At 38.3% G+C, this 12,349-nt stretch overlaps 1 protein-coding gene across 1 annotated transcript; it reads left to right on the forward strand.

Annotated features, from left to right (window-relative positions):
• The first annotated feature begins 1,950 nt into the window (after nt 1-1,950).
• PRL (prolactin) lies at nt 1,951-7,929 on the forward strand. The gene is made up of 5 exons (XM_074573509.1): nt 1,951-1,978; nt 3,501-3,682; nt 4,101-4,208; nt 5,628-5,807; nt 7,738-7,929. The coding sequence occupies exons 1-5, from the start codon at nt 1,951-1,953 to the stop codon at nt 7,927-7,929; spliced, it is 690 nt and encodes a 229-aa protein (XP_074429610.1).
• Nucleotides 7,930-12,349: the final 4,420 nt, after the last annotated feature.

The following is a 12,349-nucleotide window of genomic DNA, read 5'->3' on the forward strand; positions in this document are numbered from 1 at the left end:
TTACACAGCAAGAGACGGGCTATTCTCGAAGGTAAGTCATATGGGGACATATGACTTATGATATGCTGTCAGGCCCGAGATGAGCTTCCCTCTCCAAAAATGGTAAAGGGAGCCTAGGGAGTTTACCTGATGCCTTTGTAAATATCTTCCTTTGTTCTCTAGTCCCCAATATTAATTAACTGTGTGCCTTATTTTGGTATCACTGCCGGCCCCTCAAAATGCCAAGAAAAGCAGATTAGTAAATGAAAGAGCAAATAGTGGGTTGAGAAGTGTTCATTCCTTTTATTCACAGGGCTTTTCTGATGTTATAAGATACCACAGTTTTTCAAGCTCACCTGTGATCTTACTGGGGAAGATTTTCAAATGCAGCTGAATTAAATCAAGATCATAAGCCATGTGGCGGTGGTTTAGAAGACAGTTGGTTTTTTACCATCCATTCTAGAGTTTTGGCTGTGGCTCTATTCTAATTTTACTGCCTTCATCAGATTGCCACTTTTCCCTGCTGCAGGCAACAACTGCTTCATTTACTCAGCAGAGCCTCAATTTCCAAACAAGATCCAACCTCAAAGCAGAACAAAGTGTTCTAGCAATCATTCTAGAACTTTGCAGATGTGTAGACCACTTGCTACCAGTTCTGGTTTACTGCTGAAGCAACTCCTTTTATTCCTTCCCAAGGGATGCCTTCCACGGTTTACTCCCTGAACTCTCTATCTTTCTTCTCCCTTGTTTATCACTGCTTCCAGAATCACGTCCATAGTTATGAAATAATGAAGGATTCGGGGTTACGTACATACCTGTTCCACAAGTACAGAACAAGTTGTCTAAAGGCAAGAAAATTCATTAATACTGTATACATTATTCATTAAAATATCCAATTTGGAAAGTCTTTTCATGGGTAAACGGACCTGAGAAACAGATGAGAGATTAGACATTTGCTAACACATTCATACAGATGAGCCTCACACAAGAAGAAAACAGGACCAACCTGCTGAGGCTAGTTTGTAGATTACCACAGGCACATAGATCTGGAAACAAATCCCACTGATTACGACAGCATCTGTTTTGCCTATGGTGTAAATGCGCATCTTCTACGCAGAGAGTTTTCAAGTATAGGAAACAATCTCATGGTTTTGTAGAGGGCTTTTGTTTGGTTGTTTTTTTTTTAATGATGCTGACTTATTCATGAAACATTTTTGATTAAACAGTAAATATATAACTTCTTCTTTGATTGTTGCAAATTATTACATTTTTAATATAAGAACTGCCCCCATTTTTCTAAACATCTCTCAGACCAAGGATCAGTTATATTATGATTTGTGCTGTTTAGTATCTCTTTTAACTGTATGCAGCTCTATACCCAGAATATCATATCTATACCTTTATAGATAGTCACCTGTCTTTCCAGGAGCCTCCATTCATTTTCTCTGGATAAATTTCAGTACAATTTATGCTGTTTCTTTAACTGTGGACATTGTAAAATATTGTTTGCCACCCACAAATAGCCAGAAATTTAACATAAGCAAGCTTGGATGGCTGAAGAAAAAAGGAAGGATGAGAAGACAGTTGTGAGGAGGGGGAACAGCTGGCCAGAAGCATTGAAAATACCTGTCTCAGAATTGACAACTGGAGCTTTCTACATCAATGGCACTTGCACCTTGTTCAGGGCAAAATTTTGGCACTCCCTTCATCCAACCACACTTTGGATCCCACAGCTGAACTTGTTAATGAAATTCCCTCTCACAGTTAAAAATAAAAAAACAAAAAATACTGAATATGAATGTGGAAGAAAGGCAGTTTGATGTTTGTAATTATCGAGGTAAACTCCACGACCTGCTGAATGTATGCAAAATGGACACTGGATGGCGCGTATAAAAGTGGCATGTGCAGAGGGTAAGAGCAAGTATTGAGACTTCCTTCTGGTAGAGCAAGCCATCATACAGGATCCCCACCATGAGCAACAAGGGGGCTTCACTGCAAGGTAAGAATTTTGCCATTCACTTGCTGATAACTTTTATATTTCTTTAAATTTAGATTGAATTAGGAAGTAACTGAAATGTAAGAGCTCTAGAAACTGAGGTCTTCCAGCCACTGAGTCTTCCAGGAATGGTGAAACCTGCCTCCACCTCAAATGTCTAGTGTCCAAAGCTTGGAATTAGAAGGCAGCTTGATCCTTTTTTTACTCAGTCTTTTGTCTCCGAAGACAACCTTTGCATTGGGCAGTGTCACAGAAAATTGGCTTGAGGGATGTGACACCTGCATATGAAAGACTGGATCCAGACTGCTTTGCTACACCACTCAGAAGGCAATGACTAAAAGTCATTATCCACAAGTCTAGAAGTGATGCAGTAATTTTGAAGTGAATGTTTTCATAACCATCTTCAATTTTCTAAGCCAACAAGTCTCAGGTTTTCTTATTCATAGAATTGTTCCCTAGAGCACTTTCCTAACTGCAGCGTGCGGCATGTACCTTGTTCATGGGGGAGGAGGGAGGCTTACTTCAATATTGTGTAAATACACTTTTCTTGAATTTAGAGCTAGAAAGAAACTTATCGCGTGATAACATTACGGGCAGCTCTGCTGATTTATGGAGTACCTTTTAATTTGGCATTTAAAATAAGTTTAGTGAACTAATACAGGTAGCAAGACAATTTCCAGAACTAAAACTCTCAGAGCGCAGAACAGCATTCTTTGAATAGGTTCATTCATTTACCAAATATTTGCTTTTAATTTTTTCTATTGTTTTTCTGTGCATATTTTATTTCACCAAATAAAAAACTCGACTCCGTTGAGTTAATATTAAAAGTTTTAAACAGATGAGGTTTTGTGGTTTAGATAATGAGAAGTCCTCTGTATCAGTTTCAGAAACTCAGGAGAAAAGACAAAAGTTCTCTCTGATTTCTTAGCAGTAGGCAATTTAGGGTTAAACTCTAAAGAGCAAAGCAGCACAGCTGCTGGAAATCTTCTGAAGGAACTCCCAGGACAATCAAAACCTTAAGAGAGTGACCTAACCACCCTCCCACAAAATTGATTTAAACTCCAAATGTTTGCAAAAGAAAAAAAGCATCTATGGGAAGAGGAAAAAAAAAGGGAAAAAAAAAGACCAATCAATTTTCCAAACTTATATATCTGTGCAAATATAATTATGTATCTGTATTTACACTGTGAAGAAGTTTGATTTTTCCTTCCATTTATCACTATATAATAAAGTCAGGCACAATAGTAAGAGACTTCCGAATACAGTGTATACTGCAACACAGGTTACCTTGTCTCCTCAAACTCTGTAGCGGTCTCTGCTATACAGTCAGGATGACAGAGGGGAGAAAGGATAATAGAATTACAGTGCTTCCCTGCTCCAATGATTTTCAGCAGCCAGTACTGGGGGTACTCTGAGCCACATGACAGGACAGTCAAAATCACCCAGCAGCTGACTCTGACAGCTACTTCTAAATGCCTGTACAAGTCAACGTGATTTCATTTTGATTTCTTTTAAACCTGGACAGGTTTGTTGCTGGTCGCTCTTCTGGTGTCCAACATGCTCCTGACAAAGGAAGGAGTGACCTCCTTGCCAATCTGCCCCAATGGATCTGTCAATTGCCAAGTTTCCCTTGGGGAACTTTTTGACCGAGCAGTTAAACTTTCACACTACATCCACTTCCTCTCTTCAGAAATATTCAATGAATTTGTAAGTACCCTGCCCTTTCCTGAGAGCAAGAAAATATAAAAATGCAATTTAACACTTTCTAAGCACACACGTATGTTACCATATTAAATCCTTCAATAAGTAAATAAATATGACTGCTGCACAGACAGTGACAGTCCCAGTGGTGACCAAATCTCTGTATAGTCCTGACCATTGCTAAGATCCCCAATGCTTCCATTAAAAGGTACCGTTTTCCCCATCATTCTTTATCTGTGGGACAAGTTTGTGTTTGCTGCGTGACAGTTTCGCTCTAAAGACTCACCAGAAACTTTTGACCTTTACAGCATAAAAGTAGTGATAAGTAAAAGCAATGGAACAACAATTAGTTATAACACAGTGTTTGAACTGAAGCTCCTCTTACTTATCTGTTTCAATAATGCCTGTCCTTGCTGATCTGCAGGACGAACGCTACGCTCAGGGCCGGGGTTTTATTACAAAAGCTGTTAATGGGTGCCACACTTCCTCCTTAACCACTCCTGAAGATAAGGAACAAGCTCAGCAGATTCATGTAAGTCCCATTTCTAATGTCATTTAGTGTGAAACAGGACAGGGGAAGGGGGGGAAATGGGAGGGTTAAGGAATAGAGAGGCAGCAGAGAGGGAGGGAAATCAGCTCAATCAGAATAAAAAAGCCAGGAAGAGGAAAGCACCAAAAAGCCAAGAAAAGTTGATTTAACATTTGCTGATAATAAGTTACAGACTATACAGAATATATAAGTACCGGTAATTTTCATCTTCCCTTCCTCTTCCTGTATGTTACATTCAGTCACTGCATCTTATTTCCAATTACAATATAACCTCATGGAGCAATGCCAGTTACCGTGTTTGTACAGTACTGAGAACACTACAACCTTTGAGCATTATCTTAAAACACCTCACAGACAATTATTATATTAACAAACATAAAAATACATCGTCTATATAGTGAATACTGTATGTAGGCAGAGGTCAATAGTTTTCTAGTAACCGAAAACACTGACATTACTAAACAAATGCTAAATAGATATTCTTGCTGTTACCAGTAGGTAAAAGCGGTCACATCATCATCCAAACACAAAGACTGCAATGCGAAATACTGCAAAATACTTGTAAAGAGAAACACGCTACATACATTAATTTAATAATTACAAACTTAAGGGAAGATGGTCTCGTTCAGCCTGGGATCACAGATACTATTTGAAAATACTGTGGAGAAAAAAAAAGCACAGGTGTATGAACGGGGGTGTGCCAGGGAGAAATCTTTATCAGTTTCATGGTGGTGATATCCTTGCAATCCCAGGTATTGCCATCTTCTCAGTGCATAATTCAGCAATTCTATTGGCACAGCCCTCGGTATGTAACAAGCCTGGCTGTGTTCAGCTTCAGTGCACCTGGCAAAGAAAAAATGGTTGAATATACCATAACCATAAGCTTTATGAATTTTTATTACCTATAAGAAAGGATAATTTTTAAAACCAGAGCTATTGCTGGAAGCACCATTGTTCAGAATGAGTTACATAGAGGTAATAAAAGCTGTTTTGGCTTACCATAATGTGCACTTTCCATTCAGTACTAAACTTTTTTAAAAAAAAATCATTGGATTTTAAAATGTTCCTCAAAAATCAGATAAGGAGTCCTGTTCTTTTCACAGGGATGAAACACTGTTGTGCTTGCTAGTTTTTAACGTGGAGAGCGTTCAATGATATTTTCCATTACAATACTATAACTGCTTGTGCCAATATAGTAAAACATGATGACAGCAATGACAAACTTCAAAAAATGCAATTGCACAGAGGTATCTAAGACAGGGCTACAGGACGCATTCAGTGGTAGGACCTGGAATAAGTTCCCAAATCATTATCTCTGAGGACACTGCTCTAAATGCCTCCTAACGCTGCCAGTGTTTAGCCTTCCTGTTTTAACTGCCTTTTGTTAATGTGGGTGAGCAGCATGAAGACTTACTGAATTTAGTACTGGGAGTGCTGCGCTCCTGGAATGATCCCCTGATCCATCTGGCCTCTGAAGTACAAAGAATCAAAGAAGCTCCAGACACCATCCTCTGGAAGGCTGTAGAGATTGAAGAACAAAACAAGCGGCTTCTAGAAGGAATGGAGAAAATAGTTGGGCGGGTAAGTATTAGGTCCTTAACATCCTTCCAGCCTGTTGCTGTAAGGAAGACATATACAGTGACAAGTGCTCCCTACCTGGATCAGGAAACAGTAGATGTGAGGGGAAAAGGGAGCCAAGATAGCTGAATATGAGAACTTTTCATCTTTCTTCTTTCAGCTTTCCTTTTTTTCTGCTGTCTTGCAATTTCTAAAGAGACAGTGTGATGTGACTGGTATAGAACAGTCCAGCGTACTCCCAGTCCTGCTTCAAGAGAGGGTGTAATCATCAGGACTGGTAATCGTCATTCTGTCTTTGAATATTTTGAATTTGCAATCCTGATTTTTTAAGGATGTGTCTGTGATTTTTCACATGCACATATTTATATGTATGTTTTAGAGTATTTATACACATCTGTACACATATAGGTATTGTGTATAGTTTTCAGAAACAGACAGTGTGTTTAAAACTGTTCTGGAAGTCTGGGCTCTTGCAAAGATGTGGCATACAGCAAAGTAATCGTGGTGTCTTCCATTTTTCGCACCATACTGTTTCCTCTGAACTCCTGCTCTGACTTGGTTCCCCCTACACTTGTAAGGTTAGACAAGAAGGCTGTTGTCTGACAAAACCCATACCCGAATACCCTTTGTTATCAGTAGTTGATTGAAAGCTTTCCTGAATAAAATCAGTTCTAGCTTGTTTATTTTTAAAGGGGCCTCTGTTAGTCCCTGAATATATCATTCTGTCAGTGAGCTAGATGTTAACAAGAGGTTCTGACTTTACTGGCTTTTGCTTAGCCTCTGAACAGTTGAGTAGCATTAAGAGTGTCACCATCACTGTATCCACCGCTTTCCACCACATCACTCATGGTCTCTCTCTCTTTCAGTTGTCTCTTTACTCAGAAACCTTAGCCCATCCAGGCCACAAATGCATTTATCAGCATAATCAAATACATCTCTATCCCGTATCTGCGCATAAAAACTGTGCAGGCAAGGATCCAACATAACAGTAGAAGTCAGGTGCTGCTACAGTTACCCTGTCACCATCTTCTCATTCACATTATTTACCGAAGGAGGTTGAAGACAAGACTGGCAAATTCATTAGTGGCAAACCATGTTTTTGAGTCATAGAAGGTCTACCTTTTTTTGCCTGTTGCTTAAACTGAGTGATAGAGGCTCCACAGATCCTCTCCTATGTGCTTGTACAAAGTACAACTGGTGGGAAATGAGGAAGAAGCACAAGCACCAAGAGGCACAGACTGCCTTCCTGCGATGAAACGCAGATTTCTGTGATATGAGAAAATTAATGATTGTCTCTTTCAAACAAGGAGACCTAAACCAATCTTCACCTCAGATACTAACTCACTACATGAGTGCCGACACGTAGCTTTCTAACATTAGAGGTCACTGTATCACTCAGCATTTTTTATTTTTTTAATGGAATCTAAGCTACAGTACATCTGAAGATTGAGAGATTTGTCTGGTAAGATGTTCTTGAAGCTGCCTGTATCAGAGAGATCGCCTAAGAGATGGGCTGAGACAAAGCTGGAGATACACACAAAGAAGTTCTAGGACAAGTGCTAACAAAGATTTCAAAGAGGAAGGAAGCAAAAGGAGATGTCACTGATGAGTCCATGCATGAAGGAAGGTCTGATTTCTCTGCAAAGTCAGATTCTGTTGGACCTTGGTTAACACACTAGTTCTCTTAAAACCCTACTGACACAGTTAAGCTTTTCACGTATTTTAGGGAAATAAACTGAAAAATCTGACAAATCCATTCAAAATCTGCATGAAGATATAGAACATTATACAGAATAGTGAGAACCATAACGGGAAACACTTTACATGCCATACACTAGCAACCAGCGTTCCTCAAGGCCAGTATTTTACATGCTCTGTTTCACATCCAGTCAGATTCTCCATCATTTATTACAGTATCATTTTGCATCTTTAGGTTCATTCTGGTGAGACTGGAAATGAAATTTACTCTCAGTGGGAAGGCCTTCCATCCCTGCAACTCCCTGATGAGGACTCCAGACTCTTTGCCTTTTACAATCTGCTGCATTGCCTCCGCCGAGATTCCCACAAAATTGACAACTATCTCAAGCTTCTGAAGTGCCGCCTAATCCATGATAGCAATTGTTAAGTACTCATGGGCCCAATCACTTACTGAAATCATTCATCGTGGTGTTCTTGTTGCTTTGCCTCTTTTCATTGCAAACTTTATGAAAAGTCGCGCTGTACAGTATCGGGATCATCAGTAATTTTCAGGCATGTTTGTGTGAATTCTGGCCGCAACTTTTAGCACCATTTATCTTGGTGTTTTAAAATGTTATAAATTACTTGTATGACAAGAATACACTTTTCTGTCTAATCTCCTCACCTAGTAGCATTTCAGCGATAACCCGATCATGCAGGTACAAATAAAAATGTTAATAAATCCAAAAGCGCATAACTCTGAGTGGTATCAGCAAATGAAAAATAGCTTTATACCTTTAGCAGTAGCTTCGCTTTTTGGATCTCAGTCTGCAGTTACTGATGACAGGACGTCTTACTTCCATTGCTCTTTACCCCCGCTCCAAAAAAAAGGGGGGGGGGGGGGGAAGGAGGGACATCAAAAAGCAGATTAATTACCTATTACACTAAACTACCCTTAGTTAAAAGTATGACCTGAAATCCAATCTACTTGGATTGATGCTTTTACTCTGTAGAAAAACTGTCTGAGTAGGGGAGAAAAAGGTGAGAAATCCATCCTGGCTAACATAGCCATTGATTCCTCATGCAGTCCACGGAGAGAGAAGAGACGTCTGGAATTTTAAGGACAGAGATCCAGGTATATCTATGTCTCTACTATTTGGAGAAGAGGCATTTCCAAAGGAAGGTTCATTATATTTGAGATGACTATGTGAGGGCAAAGGAACCAATAGGTTTCAGTAGGTCCCAATAGGAAATGCTGGGCATCCATATCCTATCCACCTAACCTTCACACTCCTCACAAGTGATGTGGTAGTTGCAGTTACTCTGAAATCTTTCAAACTATAAAAGACACTAGCTGAGCTAAGGTGTCGGCTGTCCTAAACCTGAAAGGTCTCCATTCACTTTGGGTTTAGTCACACTCAAAGTTTTTAGGGCACTCATTTCAAAACACTACGGATAGACATCGGAAAATTGGAGAGACCAAAACAATTGGCTACTTTTAAAAAAACCTGGCTTACAGTCACACAGCAAGTAAGAAGCCAGATAGCAGCTGGAGCGATTGACCACATCTATATACTGTCTTCGTAAGGCATAAACAAACTCGGCCTTGGCTTCATCGCACAGCTTCAGCAAAGAGGAGCTTAAATTCAAGTCAGCTCCTCGTGGGTTTGGCTTCCCACTAGACAAGCCCACTGAATTGCTCTAGAGTCCAGCCAGCTTGCAGGAAGAGTGAAACACCAGGCAAGATGGGTTTGAGGGCTTAAGCCTCCCATTACCATAACAAAATAAGCACAGCCACAATAAGTATTTATGTAAGAGATTAGATAATATCAATTGCTAGAAAGGTCTCATTTTAGCCATCTATATAAGGGTATAATGATACTTGTGTTTCTAATTACCTGTGTGTTTATACATATATATATATTGGCCTTTTAAGCTCTTCATGTTTTCAATTATTGATTGCCTCAGGCTTTATCTGGATAAGTATACACTAAGCCCATTTTTAATATATATAAAGTCACCTGTACAGCAAACAAATTCCTTGTTGGACAGTCATAACTGACATCTTCCATAAGCCCTGAAATGCACAAAACTTGAGGCATATGCAACAGTGGTTTAATAACACACAGCTGTACAACACCACAGTCAAGGAAGGAAATGGGTAAATTTTGCCAAGCAAAATGCAAGTGCCCAGACTAGAATTTAGTCTGATCATAATATTCTATTTTCTGTTATAATGCCAATGGGGGAAAAAAAGCATTTTAAAGTGAAAAAAGAGAAAAAATATCCTTTGTAATTATCACAAGTGCTTAGAATTACAGTGTGAGTTCTTATTCAAAAGAAAACATGAATAATGGGACTACTCTGTATTGAGCTGGAAAAACGATTATGTCTCGCTGAGTAAACTCCTACCTCAGAATCTCTTTAGAATTCAAAAGCAACTTGATTAATAGGGCAGACATTCATAATTTTACACTTACATGACTAGATCTAAAACAATGACTTTCATTAGCTGCTTAAAAATTACAGTGCTAAAACAATTGTTTAAAGCTTGCATGCACTGGCTTTATTATAGCCTGGTTTAGTACAATTATGAGTTTTTAATTTCATAAAGAAAGACAGAAGGACAAAAAAACCCCGAAAACTAAGCAACTGAAAAGCTCTCTGGTTTGCAGCTGTTTAGCTAAAGGGGTATTTAAAAGTGATTTGGTTAATATTCTGAGTCATCACAGCTGCCACAGAGACAGAAAGACTTCGAAGCTCATGAGCACATTCAAAGCTACACCTTCCTTGGCAAGTGCCCTGGCGCGGACAATGCCTTCAGACTCTGAATGTTCAAGCCACAATATAGGCCAATTGGCAACTCTCTTTCTTTCAGTTGCTCATAGGAACAATACATTCTTATCTCACTAATATTTTGTTAATTACTGCACTTTCATAAGACCTGAGCAACTATTGTCTGTTGTCCAATAAAAATAGTTATACAGCCAATGTCTTATTTCATACAAAACTGAATTTAGAAGCAGCGTGTTCTTCCTAAATGAAAGTAACTGATATCAGTAAGAGGTTTTTTCCAACTTCTGACTACTTCAGGTTTCCAGCATCAGTTTTCTAATTATTTGTTCAACACCCAAATTAGCCATATTTAAAACTCTGCTGGTTTCTTTACTTCTATTTATTTAAGACTGCTTAATGATAGGAATGGCAAGGAAAGGTCCACATGGCTGAAATATAGGCTCAGTTCTGTTCCCTTTGAAAATCATATTCAAGCTTCCACAGATGGCACTAAATTTAAGATAAGACCTTGTGACACCAAATCTAAATGGTTTGAAATTCAAACCAATTCATGACCGGGAGCATTTATCACTGAACACAACAGAGCAACAGCGATAAGCAAAATAAAAACCTAACTTGCTATTCATAACTTGTGTCTAGAGTCTAGGACTATATCCAACCATTGGAGCAAATAGAAATAATTTTGAGGATGATTTTAAAGCCAAAAAGGGAAGATTTTACTGACAGTATATGCTATTTGGAATCACCTGCCTAAACTAGTAATGTGATAATCTCTCTACCATCTTTTTTTTCTTTTATTCTTTTGAGATCCTACAAAAAGCCTACGATGGTTTAACTTCTAGCAGAAGAAAGAAAAAAAAGAGATTATAACTTGGCAACTTATCTGTACAATACAGTTTACCTTCACAATATTACTTCAAAGGCTATCCACAATTCTAATAACAGGGGATAATAATAAGGGATACCACACATATCTTCTAAATTTAATTTCTGAACAACAGAAAGTCTCTGAGGGCTACATTTTAAATTGAGTCTGCCTATTATAAATGAAATGTATACAAACAACAAATTATGTCAGAGATGTAAACTCAGTAATCATACTTATGTATATATCCATATACTACAGAAATCTAATACTACAATCATACATGGGAATAACATCACAGGCATACACATTCCCACTGAAATTACTGGGTTTACTGATCTGTAAAGCTGTTTACATATATAACTATTTCTGTCTCAAGCTCTTAGTGACTTGTGCCTGCAAATTACTTTGGTAAATCTTGAAGACTGAAGCTGAGTCTCAATGTTCAATTCAATTGACATTTAAGACTGACTATCCATAGGTTTATATTGTGTTAAGAAGAGGCTTAAAACTAGTTTTAAAACATAATGATACCTTTTTGGAGTTCCTTATGCTCGTATCCATCTTTAGGAAGGAAGTTAAATTCAAATAAACATCAGTCTTGAAAAACAGCGAGAATGTCAGCCATGGTTTTCAAACTTTTTTTCCCAAAACAACTCAATGACTATCAGCTTACATTTCAACAATATCTACTATCATTGCAATTTTAAGGCTATATTTAGATATATCCCCCCATAACTGAACATTTTAAAAATGTACGTTTTCTCATAGTGATTTTTCTTTTCCTTTCATGTATTCAGCTATGAGGAGGAAATGAAAACAGATGAGTAATGGTGCGCAATGTCCTCTGAACTATATCTTTTTTCTATACAGGTCAAAGCAGTACAAACTCCTTATCTTTGGTGAAAAAAAGATTCATAGACTTCTCCCATTTTCTTTGATTTATTTTTTTTAAGGTCCCATGGACACATTCTGTGGAACACAAAGAAAATACAAAGCCATTTTAAAGGAAAATACAGAGCCCGCCATTCAATCCATAATTTTATTGTGCATTGAGGGAAAAAACAAACCCTGTTGCTTACTTTGTCACTAGTTGTCTTTCATACCACCATGTTTATGCTCTTTTAATCACCCAAGAAGCTCTAGAATCTCATGCTAACATTCTGGGATTTGGGAAGAATAAGTTCTCATGGTATACTGCCTTCTA

Source organism: Larus michahellis, chromosome 2 (genome assembly GCF_964199755.1).
Source record: "Larus michahellis chromosome 2, bLarMic1.1, whole genome shotgun sequence".
Classification (NCBI taxonomy): Eukaryota; Metazoa; Chordata; class Aves; order Charadriiformes; family Laridae; genus Larus; species Larus michahellis.

What these genes read in the sequence shown, in the direction of transcription:
- PRL (XM_074573509.1), top strand. Translation starts at nt 1,951, where the DNA reads ATGAGCAACAAGGGGGCTTCACTGCAAG. An exon ending in CAGAAATATTCAATGAATTT is followed by an intron (nt 3,683 to 4,100) that starts GTAAGTACCCTG and finishes GCTGATCTGCAG; the next exon opens with GACGAACGCTACGCTCAGGG. An exon ending in AACAAGCTCAGCAGATTCAT is followed by an intron (nt 4,209 to 5,627) that starts GTAAGTCCCATT and finishes GTGGGTGAGCAG; the next exon opens with CATGAAGACTTACTGAATTT.